Genomic DNA, 15,238 nt, shown 5'->3' with positions numbered 1-15,238 from the left:
TATCATGTAAAACATGATAATTATCATGTAAAAACATGGTAATTGTCATGTAAAAACGTGATTCTATCATTTAAAAACATCATAGCATCATGTCAAAATGTGATACTATCATGTTTTTTTACACATGATACTAAATATCATGTAAAAACGTGATACTATTGTGTAAAAATGTTATGCTATCAAGTAAAAACACGATAATTATGTAAAAATATCATATGTAAAAATTTTTCCATGATGCTATCATGTTTTTTTTACATGATACGATACTATCATATTTATCATGTAAAAACATGATGCTATCATGTTTTTTTACATGATACAATACTATCATATCTACAGTATCATGTAAAAATGTGATACTATCATGTAAAAACGTTATAGCTATCATGTAAAAACATGAAAATTAGTTTATGAAAACGTGGTAATTATCATGTAAAAACATGATACTATCAAATAAATTCGTGATCATTATCATGTTTTTTAAAAACATACTATCATGTAAAAACAGCATAACTATAATGTCAAAATGTGATTCTATCATGTAAAAACACAATAGCATCATGTAAAAATGTGATATGTTTATTTATAGATGATACTATCATATCTATCATGTAAAAATGCGATACTATAGTGTTAAAATGATAATTATCATGTAGAAATATAATACTATGATGTAATTTTTTTTACATGATGCTATCATGTTTTTAAAAAAAATTTTTTTACATGATACGATACTATCATATCCATCATGTAAAAACGCGATACTATCATGTAAAAACATGGTCATTATCCTGTAAAAACATGGTAATTATCATGTAAAAACGTTATTCTATCACGTAAAAACATGATCGCATCATGTGAAAACGTGATACTATCATGTAAAAACGTGAGAACGATCATGTAAAAACATGATGCTATCATGTTTTTTTTTTACATGATACGACACTATCATATCTTTCATGTAAAAATGTGATACTATTATGTAAAACATGGTCATTATCCTGTAAAAACATGGTAATAATCATGTAAAAATGTGATTCTATCACATGAAAAAATGATAGTATCATGTGAAAACGTGAGAACGATCATGTAAAAACATGATAACTATCATTTAGAAACATAACTATCATCTAAAAACGTGATACCATCATGTATCCTTGGTTAAAACATAATAGTTAACAATGCAGTCATGCCTGATTCATTCATATTTCATTACATGTCGATATTTGATAAAAACAAGCACATGTGTACAGTCCAGTATTTGTCATATTTTTTTTAAGAAAATGAGGATGCTGTAGTTAAAAAACCTTATGCACTCCAGGAAAAAAAAACTGATCAATTTTGGATTCTTCACCCGAAAAGGAGTTAAAGAACAGTAACTCAACAAAAATCGTGAAACCGCTGTTATTTCAGGCCAAGAGAAATAAAGATTTTCAAATAAGCTTCTCACTGTAAGTGAGCATACCAGTGACGCACCTCTGCCTACATGCGAGTGTGATGGAGGGAGACCTTCCCGTTTCCACATCACCTTAATATAAATCTAATGAATGCAGCTCTCAATGTCACAGCAAAGTGCAATACGGCACTCGTGTCTCCCGAGAGGAATAGGGAGGACGCGGGATGTAATGAAAGAGGAGGAGGGGAGCAGGAGCGAACGGGTTGAGAAACATAGGGGGCCGATTATAAGAGAACGGCATCAGGGTTAGGTCAGGGTAAAGTTAATGTGCTGTCCTAAGAAGTGAAGTGAAACGGTTTTCCCCGGATGAGAAGAGTGTGGGGAAAGCCTACGGAACAAAGGATTGCAGCGATGATGAGACATAATGCAGCGTGAGATGTAGAATCCCTCATTTGTGGCCAGAAGGAGGCATTCTTGCAAGCATAAGTAAAGCTGTGATGAGAGTAAGCACATTTACCAGGGAGGGCGGGAGGAGAGAGTGCCAGAGAGAGAGAGCGAGCGAGCGAGCGAGCGAGAGCGGGGGGTGTTGCATGCTCACAATGTGACAGAGATAGAGCAATTCCATGCACGAGAAGCGAGCAGAGGTGGAGAGGGAACGCAGAGATGGGGACTGAGCGCTGAGAGCAGATCTAGTCGGGGAAGATCGACAGAAACGTGAGTAAGAAGGTTAGCGGGAGCCGAGATGATGGAGCCCAGAAATCGGCTTTACAGGACATTGCTCTCTGCAGCAGACGTGACTCTGAGCACTGGAGTGTGCTCAAATTAGCAAAGGGGGACGAGGCAGGACGGGAGGTCTGCAGAGCCTTGCTTCAGCTTGCCCGCATGCAGCTGATTTATCACCAAAGGGCTCGGTGGCAGCGCGCTTGTACATGTGTGTCTATGCGTGCCGTTTTTTATGGGTCCTTGTAGCGCTCGGAGCTTTGGGAGAGACCATTCCTCCAGTCATAAAATGACATTCAGCAGACAGGAGCTCTGTGCGCTGCTGCGGCTCTGCAGTCCTCAGTAGGAAGTAGGAGAGCGCCAGTCGAGGCTTTTATCCAGTGCGAGAGCCTTTGTTTATGCTTCTGCGCGTTGAGGTAAGCCGGCCAGGATCAGCCAAATGCCTCATGTGTCTTGAGGTGAGAGTAGCAAGACAAGTGAAGACCATGCAAGGACGGGTACTAGTGGCAGGGAGGCCGGCTGAAGTACAGAAAGCGGCGCCCTGGAGGTAGACTGGCTAAAAAAGAGAGGCTGATCATGCCTGTCAAACAGTGAGGTATAGCATATGCTGTAGTGCAGAACAGAGTGGTGCGGCAGGGGAGGACAAGCATCGCTGCACAAGGGAAGGAGGGAGGGAGAAGAGCAAAGCAAAGGGGGGAGGCGAGCAGATCAGCACCTCTTCACCACTGGCCTGGAGGAAGCACAACATCACCCAAGGCCAGGTGTAGAGGTCAAAAGGGAGCTGGTGCCACGCGAAGCTGGGGGAGGCGAGCAGTGCCCGTGACCCCTCCGAGAAGAAGAAAGGTCACCTCCGAGTCCGCAGTTTGCTCGTCCTGACTCTTCACCATGGGAGAATGGACCATCCTGGAGAGGCTGCTGGAGGCAGCTGTCCAGCAGCACTCCACCATGATTGGCAGGTAAGAAACAAGATTCATTTTGGGGACTGTTTATGTGTGTCTTTGCCGAGGACATCTCTACTACGTAGGGGTGTAAATCAGCAATTTCATGACAACGCGATTTTTGCCGAAGTCTGCCAAGATCGAATTCAAGGGCCTTCGATCGATTCAATACGACATTACTTACACGGCATTTCACTTATGTTGACGGGCATTTTTGATTTCAATTCGATATTGCTTAAAGAATCGATAAATCGATCCAGATCTATGCATCGTGACATCCCAAATACTGAGCACAATTCCCTTATTTTAGATTCCTGTACTCCAAACTGACCAAGCATCTTCACGTCCCCTTTCGCACTTAACCATTAAACCAGTGGTTCTTAACCTGGGTTCGATCGAACCCCAGGGGTTCGGTGAGTAAGTCTAAAAGGTTCGGCAAGGACCCACAGCGCCCTAAGCAAAGTGGAGTGTTAGTTTGCTGTAATTTTCGGACTTTAAGCCACTACTTTTCCCTCTCATTTTGAATCCTGCACTTATAGTCCAGCGCAGTTTATTTATTTGGGTTAATAGGTAACACTTATTTGACATTAGCGTCATCAGACTGTCATAATTATGACAGCACACTATCATATATCATACTGAATGCTTATGACATATGTCATTAATTATTATCTGGCAAATGATGTCACTAACATCATTTATGTCCAGTTTGGATCTTTTGCATCCATTTTGAAGGGAAAAGGTACCGTTCTCGCACACACCATATTATTGTTTGCATTAGTCTAACACATCCATGTCCAAAGTCCGGCCCGGGGGCCAAATGCGGCCCGTGGTCAAATTTCATCCGGCCCCCAGCCTCTGTCATAAAATCAATAACGTCTGGCCCGCACACAGACTTAATAAATTGGTCAGCAGTACTGCTACCAGCATATGAAGTAGCTTACACACTAAATGCTGCTCCTCATTTACCCACTAAAAGGCAGCAGCACTCTAAGCAACATTAGCCCGTGTTTCCCTTTATTCCCCATTTCTAAAATGAGGACAATCAACAACAAAAAAGAAAGTTGACTGTGACGGCCGACGCTTCAAGGATAGGTGGAAATTGGACTATTTCTTCACTAAAATACGCAACAACTGTGTCTGCGTCATTTGCAAAGAGACAGTCGCTGTTTTTAAAGAGTTCAATGTGAGGCGATATTACCAAACAAGACACGCTGACATGTACGACAAGATTACAGGGAAGATACGTAGCGAGAAATTGAAGCAACTTGAAGCTAGTTTAATTTTACAGCAGCAGTATTTCGCAAGAGCCCGAGAGTCGATAGAGAACGCCACAAAGGCTGGTTGCGAGACTGTTGAAATAATTAATTTAGGGCTGTCAAACGATTAAAATTTTTATCGGGTTAATCACAGCTTAAAAATTGATTAATGGTAATTAATCGCAATTCAAACCATCTATGAAATATGCCATATTTTTCTGTAAATTATTGTTAGAATGGAAAGATAAGACACAAGACATATATATACATTTAACATACTGTACATAAGTCCTGTATTTGTTTATTATAACAATAAATCAACAAGATGGCATTAACATTAACATTCTGTTAAAGCGATCGATGGATAGAAAGACTTGTAGTTCTTAAAAGATAATTGTTAGTACAAGTTATAGAAATGTTATATTAAAACCCCTCTTAATGTTTTCGTTTTAATAAAGTCTGTGAAATTTTCAGTCAAAAAATAAACTAGAAGCTCGCCATTGTTGATGTCAATAATTACACAATGCTCATGGTGCTGAAACCCATAAAATCAGTCGCACCCAAGCGCCAGAAGAGGGCGACAAAACACACAAAAAACACAAGTAACAAGTGGACATGACACTGTGCTGTCATTTTAATCTGTTTGAGCTGGGCATGTGCGTTGATTGAGTCAAATATTTTAACGTGATTAAATAAAAAAATAATTACCACCCGTTAACGCGATAATTTTGACAGCCCTAAATTAATTTTAAAAATAATAATAAAGCAAATGTGACACACAGAATGGCTTGCTAAGATTTGCTTAAATATAATGTTCTACGTAAAGGACGTCAGCCAAGGTCGGCCCTCTACATTTTTACCACACCAAATCTGCCCGCTTTGCAAAAAGTTTGGAAACCCCTGGTCGAACACATTCATCTAACTATAGTTTAGGCAGACTTCACTCCGTGCCCTCGACGCAGTAAAGTTAATCACCTTATCGGCGCTCATGAGGGGGAAAAGGAAAAATGGTACCGTTTCTCGTAGGCACCGTCTAACTGTTTGCATTACTCGAACACACGTAATATAATCAATCAGGGAATAGTATCATTTCTCATATTCACTGTAGGACTGCACTAATCTAACACACCTAATGTAAAATAAATAGCACACCATAGTTTAAAGAAACAGAATAGATACACAACGCCATCTTATCACAGAAGCCCAACGTGGGCGCCACGAGCAAGAGAGAACAAGCACCAACTCTGGCAATCAGTCCTCCCGACAAACGAACAAGGACAAAGACCAGCACGCTTTGTCCTAAAACAAGTAGAGCCAGCTCGGATAAACAAAGTTGATAGCAGGCGCTTGTGACGACGAGACCAGTGTCGGTCGCTGTGGCAACCACATCCCATTCACGCACGAACCTAAACAGCCCGAAACCGGCCAGAGAGGGATGATCCCAAAGCAACGCCCGGACACACCTTCGGCCGGCCCACAGACTTAAAAAACACTGGACACTGAGATAAGACAGATTTGCTGCTCGGAAACATTTGCTACGTAGCCTTGCTTTGGATTCAGCATTGTTCCCTCCGTCGTCTGTTTTTGCGTTGTTTTTGACCATTGTCGACGAATAAATTGTCAAACTGTTTTCGGTGAGTCTTCTTTAAACTTTTGAAACATGGAGTCAGTACAAAGGGTTAAAATAGGAAGAGAACGCGCGAAGTTCCGCCTTCCCGATTGGCGCACGCGAGGCAGAATCGGCCGAGCGGCACTTGTTTTGGCTGTTGCTGTTTCCGTGCGGCTTGACTGGGCAGGCGAATTTCAACAATTTAAAAGTGAGATAATTTCCTGGATGACCCTAAATGACATCTGTTATAAGCATTCATTAATGCTTATGACAGTGTCATGTCATAATTATGATTGTCTTATGACAGTCTAATGGCGCCACTGTCAAATAAAGTGTTATCAAATACCATAATGTGCAATTATTGTAACAACTGGAAGAGTAACAGTAAGAAATAATTAGCACAGAGCATGAATTTTGTCTGTAGAGCCGCAATGCATGCTAGGAGGCATGTTGGACGACAACACTGTTGGCAGCAGGTGGCAGCAAACGTTGAATGTCTCCCCCAAGGGAGCAGTGATGGCTAAATGAAGCTTCTTGAAGCAATGAAGCTTTGCATCCAATTGGTTCAGAGCTTCATGGTGTTTCATTTGGGCTCATGACAATTTTATGATAAAGTATTACTGGTTAAAAACTTTTGGTGTAAATATCCCATAATACAGTGAGGACAGCTGCATTTTATAGTCCAGTGTGGCTTATCTATGAACAAATGCCGTTTTCATGTCTAATTTCGTGGGTGGCGGCTAAAAGTCAGTTAATAATAATAATAATAATAATAATAATACATTTTATTTCTAGAGCGCTTTTCAAAACACACAAAGACCCTTCACAAGAGACATGGAATCACAGTATGATAAAAAGGTATTAAAAGGATAAAAAATTAAAAGCACAATAAAAAGAAATAAAAATATAACAAAGCTAGGGGTTATGGTGGGTAAGAAAGAGTGAACAGGTGTGTTTTTAGTCTAGATTTGAAAAGTGATAGGGTAGATATGCTGCGAAGATCAGGGGGTAGGGAGTTCCAGAGCTGGGGGGCGCAATGACTAAAAGCTCTGGAACCAAAGGTGGAGAGGCGGACACGGGGGACGGAGAGGGGAAGAATAGTGGTAGAGCGAAGTGAACGGGTTGGATTGTTTAGACGGAGAAGATCGCAAAGTCGTGCCTTATAGTCCGAAAATTACAGTAGGTTTTTGACTAGCTTGCCCCCAATCTATCTAATCTATCCAATCTATCTGTTGTGAGGAGAAACTGTTTTGCTCAGTGGAAGGTTGACTCACACTTGATATGATGAACAGCGTGGACTCAAATTTTTACCTGTTTAAACAATGTGGTGAAAATGAGAAGTTGAATGGGAATCTGCTTAGGGATTAGGTCAGATATAATGGTTTTGACTTTTTTCTTTTTCTTTTAATCATCTAATTCCAAAGGTTTCAGTGAATGCATATGTGAAACTTGTGGGGTTCGGGACCTTTAGCAGGGATAAGAACCACTGCATTAAACAAATGACACATAATCAAAAGAACGCTTCACTAAATCTTAAGATTTCATTCAGAGAGGTTCCTGTATTGATACTACCTACAGGCCTATACTGGGGATCTCCCCGATCTGATCATGTGAACGGAAATCGCGCGAAAAGGATCGGATTTTTAATTTAAAAAAAAAAGAAAAAAAAAAAAAAGTTTATTTTTCATTCATTTTTATTAACAAACTAAATGAATGAATGAATTTGACTACCACAACACATACTCTGTTAACTATACATATACCTGACCTGTCAGCGAATGAGTTAACATTCATTTTTCGATGACAGAGATGACGTGAGCAACATTACATTACGCCAAACTTGACCGTGATCGGTGAGAAATCTTTCAACGATGTCATTTTCATCCAGGTTGTCTGTGGCTGAAATTATTTGAACACAAGGTACGTGGTTACCACTGAGAATCAAGATTTCAAGTCCTTGTGGAGCTGTTTTTTGAGCTAATTTCTTTTACTTCTTGTCCGAGTAAGCAAGGAATGCAATTGCTAACCGAGAGCACAAGGGCTAAAATTGGTGAATATTGGAATTGCGTTCAACAGGTGGCCGGAAAAAGGAGACCAAAGGGATGTCCGTGTTGCTCTGTTTCTACTGGATTTGTAAGTAGGCAACTGTTTGCTAACATGTCAGCCATGGCTACTTGCTAAGCTAATTGCTAACTGTTGTGACTGTTTTTTTGTTTGTTTTAAATGAGTCTTTCCGCCCCGAGTGGTCAACAAAAAATGATTGAAATGCGAAGTCAACTGTATGCCACCTGTGGTTTTTCAGAGGCCTGGAAGCAACTCTCAATTTGTCTGCTTACAAAAGTCATAATGAACACGCTAACAATGTAAATGGCTCCCTCTCCTGTGCTTAATTAAGCTATTTGTTGATCATGCACTTCACTGGAAGAACATTAAAATGGTTCCCTGAGTCACTATAATAATCAGGCTAGAAGCTTTTCTGGCTCAATTTAGAATAGCCCTTTAAGTACTTGTTTTGGTTGTGTTTTTTATGATAGCCCATTAGCTTAATCACCCAAAATTACACAAACAAGGTTAAGTGTTAACGCGAAATGGACAAAACAATCTCGATAGTGGTTGACACCCTCAGGAAATTAACATTCAGACGTGTTTTGGTTTCCCTCTGACTGTGTTTGTCCTGCGAGCCCCTGAAGTTGGCCCATCGGGCATTAGCTGTAACATAAGCGCTTTCCGATGAAGTCTTCCTGCTTGTCCACACAGTTCTAATAGTCTTTGTTGTAGTAGCTTGACAGTGGTGGAATGTAACTAAGTAAAAGTACAGGTAGTCCACGGGTTACGAACGAGTTCCCTTCCAACGCTGGCGACATTACTCGAATTTCCGCGTAAGTCGGAATTAACCCTGTAAGTACTCCAAAATAACTCTCAAAAAAGTATAACAGTATTGTATGGAATGGTCAAAACACTGCCCTTTGGTGGCAGTGTTGGGTCTGGTGGAGCTGTTGCCTTGTATGACAGAAGCAGACTCAGACATCTGACATGGATAAAGGATAAAAAACTAGCAACAAAGGGATATAGAAACTGTCAAATTGCAGCAAGTCAATATCTTGGCAAATCGCCTAGGATCGGTTTAAAGACACTGCTGATGAGCTGGAATTAGACGCAGGTACGATGTCGGGAACTCATCCCTCATCTCTGTGACAAAACAATATGACTAGTGGCAGAATGTGACAAAATCATGCAAGTCGTCATACTAGCTTCGCTTGCTAGCTAGCACAGCTATTCTCCCACTCAAACCCAACCACGCTATCACCCCCACCGTGCATTGGGCATGTAAAAACATGGCGCCCTCCGTAGGGCAAAACATATTAAAGATATTTAAATCAATGGCAATAATTTATGTATTTATAATAATATATTTTAGAAAAAAAGAACAGTTGTGGCATGTAACCAATAAAAAGTACAGGTAGTCCACACATTACGAACGAGTTCCATTCGTACGCTGGCGATGTAACTCGAATTTCCATGTAAGTCAGAATTAACCCTGTAAGTACCCAAAATGACTATCCAAAAGTCCAAAACTATTGTATGGAGTGGTCTAAACACTGTCCTCTGGTGGCAGCGTTGGGTCCTGCGGGACTGTCGCCTTGTATGACAGAAGCAGACTCAGACGTCTCACATGAATAAAGGATAAAAAACGAGCAACAAAGGGATATAGAAACTGGCGAATGGCAGCAAGTCAATATCTTGGCAAACCGCCCAGGATCGGTTTAAAGACAATGCTGATGAGCTGGAATTAGATGCAGGTACAATATCGGGCCCCACATCTCTGTAACAAAACAATCTGACTAGCGGCAGAATGTGGCAAAATCATGCCAGTCGTCATACTAGCTTTGCCTGCTAGCTAGCACAGCTATTCTCCCAGTCCAACCTGACCACGTCATCACCCACACCGTGCGTTGCGCGCGTAAAACATGGCGCCCTCCGTAGGTCAAAACATATTATAGACATTCAAATCAATGGCAATAATATATGTATTTATAATAACATTTAGTAAAATTGAACAATTGTGGCATGTAACCAATTAAAAGTACAGGTAGTCCACGCGTTATGAACGAGTTCCATTCACACGCTGGTGACGTAACTCGAATTTCCGCGCAAGTCGGAATTAACCCTGTAAGTACCTCAGAATAACTATCCAAAAAGTCCAAAAGTATTTTATGGAGTGGTCAAAAGCATTGCCCTCTTGTGGCAGCGTTGTGTCCTGCGGGACTGTCGCCTTGTATGACAGAAGCAGACTCAGACGTCTCACATGGATAAAACACTAGCAACAAAGGGATATAGAAACTGTCAAATTGCATCAAGTCAATATCTCGGCAAACCGCCTAGGATCGGTTCAAAGACACTGCTGATGAGCTGGAATTGGATGCTGGTACGATGTTGGGAACTCATCCCACATCTCTGTAACAAAACAGTCTGACCAGCGGCAAAATATGACAAAATCATGCCAGTCGTCATACTAGCTTCACATGCAAGCTAGCAAACTATTTTCCCAGTCCAACCTGACTGCGTTATCTCACCCAGCGTGCATTGCGTGCATAAAATATGGCGCCCCCCGTAGGTCAAAACATGTTCTAAATATTATAGATTTTTAAATCAATGACCATATTTTATGTTTCTATTAACATATTTTCGTAATGGAGAACATTTGTAGCTTATTAGAGCCTCCAAGTCTTTAAAGTAAGTACTTTTGTACTTTTACTTGAGTAATTCTTTTGTTAGATACTTATACTTTTACTTCAGTATTTTTTCCCCCCCTGTATCTGTACTTTTACTTAAAAACAGTGAGTACTTCATCCACCACTGTGGCTAGAGTAGATGACAAACCCCGTTTCTTAGCATCTGAATCCCCAACATTAAGCATGTATTTGCATGGTCAGGAAATCCATCTGAATTTCCCAGCAAGTTGGAGAATGCTGTTCACCCTCTGGCACAGTTTTATGCTGTACAGGTGCCTCCTACATTGGACCCACTCCACACCCTCAATTTTGTATGGAGTCCAAATTGATGCACTGACCTCTGTGGGTTGAAAGGTTCAAGTCTGTCGCACCACTGACCACAGCCAACCTCTCCAGTTGGGTGTGGTCAGGAGTGATTTGTATTTTCACCCAGTGTGGCCGGAGCATGCAGCAACTGCTCAATGGCAGCACCATTCGAATGTTTAGCTTGTGTAGTACTTGAAAGGATGAATACATTGCATGTCTGCACTGTAGCTGAAATGACATGACGTTATTGTTTCCCATTTGGTTGATAGTTGTCCTTTGCATGTCACTCACTTGTATGAATGTTCTCCTTCTATATGAAAATTGCATTACACCATCAGACATGTGTGCTCCGAGTGCTATTATATTTTTCTCTTAATTGCAGTCTTGAGGTAGACTGTACTATGGAATTAGGTGTGTAATTAAAGTAGAAATAGAAAGCGCCAAGCGATGTTGCTTGGTTTAATTACAGTCTAGGAAAAGGATGGGTTGAAATTTGCTTCTATGCCTCAGATTAACTGCAGGTGGCTTGCATACAATGACTCATTACACAAGGTGACGAGGTTTATCCTTTGGAAGGATGAGCTCCTTTTGTAAAATATGTTCATATTCCAGCAATGAACGCAATTACAATTGCAATGCAAAATACAGTGGTATGAAAAAGTATCTAAACCTTTTGGAATTTCTTACATTTCTGCATAAAATCACCATCAAATGTGATCGGATCTTTTTCAAAATCACAAAGACGAAAATACAGCTGTGTGACGTCATTACTCGAAATTAATATCTCAATATCTAAAAAAAAAAGATAGCAGCACAAACGAAGCATAAACGATTGACACCATTTTTAGCAGTTTTTAATCAAAATGGGGGGGCTGGTTGACCTCAGATTAACCTTTAAAAGAATTGTAAATATCTTTAAATGATGGCAGCACGAACATAGCAGAGACGATTTACATCACTTTTATAAAAATTTGTGTCTAATGGTGGGCCAACTTCAAGGAGGTATAAATTATGTGTTGTATTACTTCTCTTAGTTACTATTTCTTTCTGGTAACGCAGTAGTTATATGTGATAGGTTCATAATTAATTACTTTTCATTTTATTTGTGCACCATGAGTGATTAGAACATTTACTTCAGTTTCCAAATCCAAAGCATCTTAGTTTTGAGCCATCTAGAGGTCAATCTAAGCATAGCTGCTTTGCTAAACTGTAACCGGCCCATGTACAAAGGTTGCAGGCTTGTACATCCTGGCGTAAAACCAATCCCAATATTTTCCAATATGATATTATAAGGTTTTAACTGCTGAGATTATCAACCACCAATAATACTGGACAACTCTAGTATACAGTGGTATGGAAAAGTATCAGAACCTTTTGGAATTTCTTACATTTCTGCATAAAATCACCATCAAATGTGATGTGATCTTTGTCAAAATCACACAGATGAATGCAGCTGCGTGACATCATCACTCGAAATTAATATCTCGATATCTCAAAAACGATAGCGGCACAAACTAAATTTTTTATAGCACAAACGAAGCATAAACGATTGACACCATTTTCAGCCATTTTTAATCAAAATGGGGGGCTGGTTGACCTCAGATTAACCTTTAAAAGAATTGTAAATATCTTAAAATGATGGCAGCATAAACATAGCAGAGACGATTTACATCACTTTTATAAAAATTTGTGTCTAATGGTGGGCCAACTTCAAGGAGGTATAAATTATGTGTTGTATTACTTTTCTTAGTTACTATTTCTTTCTGGTAACGCAGTAGTTATATGTGATAGGTTCATAATTATTTATTTTTCCATCTTAGTTTTGAGACATCTAGAGGTCAATCCAAGCATAGCTGCTTTGCTAAACTGTAACCGGCCCATGTACAAAGGCTGCAGGCGTCTACATCTTGGCGTAAAACCAATCCCAATATTTTCCAATTTTATATTATAGGCTTTTAACTGCCGAGATTATCAGCCACCAATGATATCGGACAACTCTAGCATACAGTGGTATGAAAAAGTATCGGAACCTTTTGGAATTTCTTACATTTCTGCATAAACTCACCATCAAATGTGATCTTATCTTTGTCAAAATCACACAGATGAAAATACAGCTGTGTGACGTCATCACTCGAAACTAATATTTCGATATCTCAAAAACGATAGCAGCTCAAACAAAACTTTTTACAGCACAAATGAAGCATAAACGATTGACACCATTTTTAGCTGTTTTTAATCAAAATGGGGGGCTGGTTGACATCAGATTAACCTTTAAAAGAATTGTAAATATCTTAAAATTATGGCAGCACAAACATAGAGATGATTTACATCACTTTTATAAATAATTGTGTCTAATGGTGGGCCAACTTCAATGAGGCATAAATTATGTGTTGTATTACTTTTCTTGGTGACTATTTCTTTCTGGTAACACAGTAGTTATATTTGTTGAGTTCCTAATTCATTATTTTTCATTTCATTTTATTTGTGCACCATGAGTGATTAGGGCCTTTCCATCAGTTTACAAATTCCAAGCATCTTAGTTTCGTGACATGTAAAGGTCAGTCTAAGCATAGCTGCTTTGCTAGGCTGTAACCGGCCTATGTACAAAGGCTGCAGGCTTGCACATATTGGGATTATCAGCCACCAATAATATCGGACAACTCAGTGGTATACAGTGGGATGAAAAAGTATCTGAACATTTTGGAATTTTCACATTTCTGCATAAACTCACCACCAAATGTGATCTGATCTTTGTCAAAATCACACAGATGAAAATACAGTGTCTGCTTTAACTAAAACCACCCAAACATTTATAGGTTTTCATATTTTAATGAGGATAGCATGCAAACAATGACAGAAGGGGAAAAATAAGTACGTGAACCCTCTACCTAAGGAGACTTAAAGAGCAATTGAAACCAATTTTTACTAGGGTTGTTCCAATCATATTTTTTTGCTCCCGATCCGATCCCGATCGTTTTAGTTTGAGTATCTGCCGATCCCGATATTTCCCGATCCGATTGCTTTTTTTTGCTCCCGATTCAATTCCAATCATTCCCGACAATTTTTCCCGATCATATACATTTTGGCAATGCATTAAGAAAAAAATGAATAAAACTCGGACGAATATATACATTCATCATACAGTACATAAGTACTGTATTTTTTTATTATGATAATAAATCCTCAAGATGGCATTTACATTATTAACATTCTTTCTGTGAGAGGGACCCACAGATAGAAAGACTTATAATTCTTAAAGGATAAATGTGACTTTGTATATTGTGACTAAATATTGCCATCGAGTGTATTTGTTGAGCTTTCAGTAAATGATACTGTAGCCATGCCCAAATGCATGATGGGAAGTGCAACCATGACTGTGCGTAGTGGCACCAATTGATATATCTTCTCTGCGTTGGACAATAACATAGGGTGTTAAGAAAACGATCAACTACTGACTTTCTTTCCCACAGTGCTTCCCACGATATTTCTAATTGTTGGGAGGGATTTTAAGGTTTTAGCCAATTAAAAAAGGCTCCAAAGACTGCCAAAATTCACTCCACTCATTTTACGCTGCCTTTTAGCTCTATATATTGGTAAAATGGCGCCATTATAGATTGAACGCGACAATGCGTGAGTGAGTCGTGCAGCGTATGCGTTAATTGCGTTAAATATATTAACGTGATTAATTTTAAAAAATGTAATTACCGCCATCAATGCGATAAATTTTATAGCCCTACTTTAAGCCAAAACTAAAGACTCTGGATGAGTGTAAGACATTTTGTCTGTACTGCAGACAAAATTGACAAAACTGAAGCTGCAGCTAGTACAGAATGCTGCAGCCAGAGTCCTCACAAATACAAGGAAGCTGGACCACATTACACCGGTTTTGAAATCGCTACACTGGCTTCCAGTGAGTCAAAGGATAGACTATAAAATACTACTGCTCGTCTACAAAACACTTAATGGCCTTGGACCAAAATACATGCTTGACTTGTTAGATTCCTATGAGACATCTAGACCCCTAAGGTCGTCTGGAACGGGTCTTCTGCATGTTCCAAGAACAAGAACCAAGCAGGGTGAGGCAGCATTTAGTTATTATGCTCCTCACCTCTGGAACAAGTTACCCGAACGTCTGAAGTATGCTCAAACTGTTAGCTCCTTTAAATCAGGGCTAAAAACACTTTTGTTTAGCACTGCATATCCATAACTGTCTATATATTTCAATCTACCTGCCTTCTATTCCTCTTGTGCTTATCTCCATTGCTGATTTCAATGAT

The 15,238-nt window shown here is 39.6% G+C and overlaps 1 protein-coding gene across 2 annotated transcripts in view; it reads left to right on the top strand.

Moving 5' to 3' along the window:
- Positions 1-2,005: 2,005 nt before the first annotated feature.
- The window catches only part of LOC130906351 (gap junction delta-2 protein-like), a 45,615-nt gene continuing 32,382 nt past the window's right edge, over positions 2,006-15,238 (top strand). The window contains exons 1-2 of one of the 2 annotated variants that reach the window (XM_057820601.1): positions 2,006-3,072; positions 7,999-8,055. In XM_057820601.1, coding sequence (XP_057676584.1) covers positions 3,002-3,072; positions 7,999-8,055 — 128 coding nt within the window. In that variant the 5' untranslated portion in view covers positions 2,006-3,001. The remainder of the gene's footprint in view (positions 3,073-7,998; positions 8,056-15,238) is intronic. The other variant, XM_057820602.1, reaches the window with a different exon arrangement.

The sequence above is a fragment of the Corythoichthys intestinalis genome, chromosome 18 (genome assembly GCF_030265065.1).
Source record: "Corythoichthys intestinalis isolate RoL2023-P3 chromosome 18, ASM3026506v1, whole genome shotgun sequence".
Classification (NCBI taxonomy): Eukaryota; Metazoa; Chordata; class Actinopteri; order Syngnathiformes; family Syngnathidae; genus Corythoichthys; species Corythoichthys intestinalis.
Note: the sequence above shows the minus strand (reverse complement) of the source record. Positions and strands in the feature narration are given on the sequence as shown.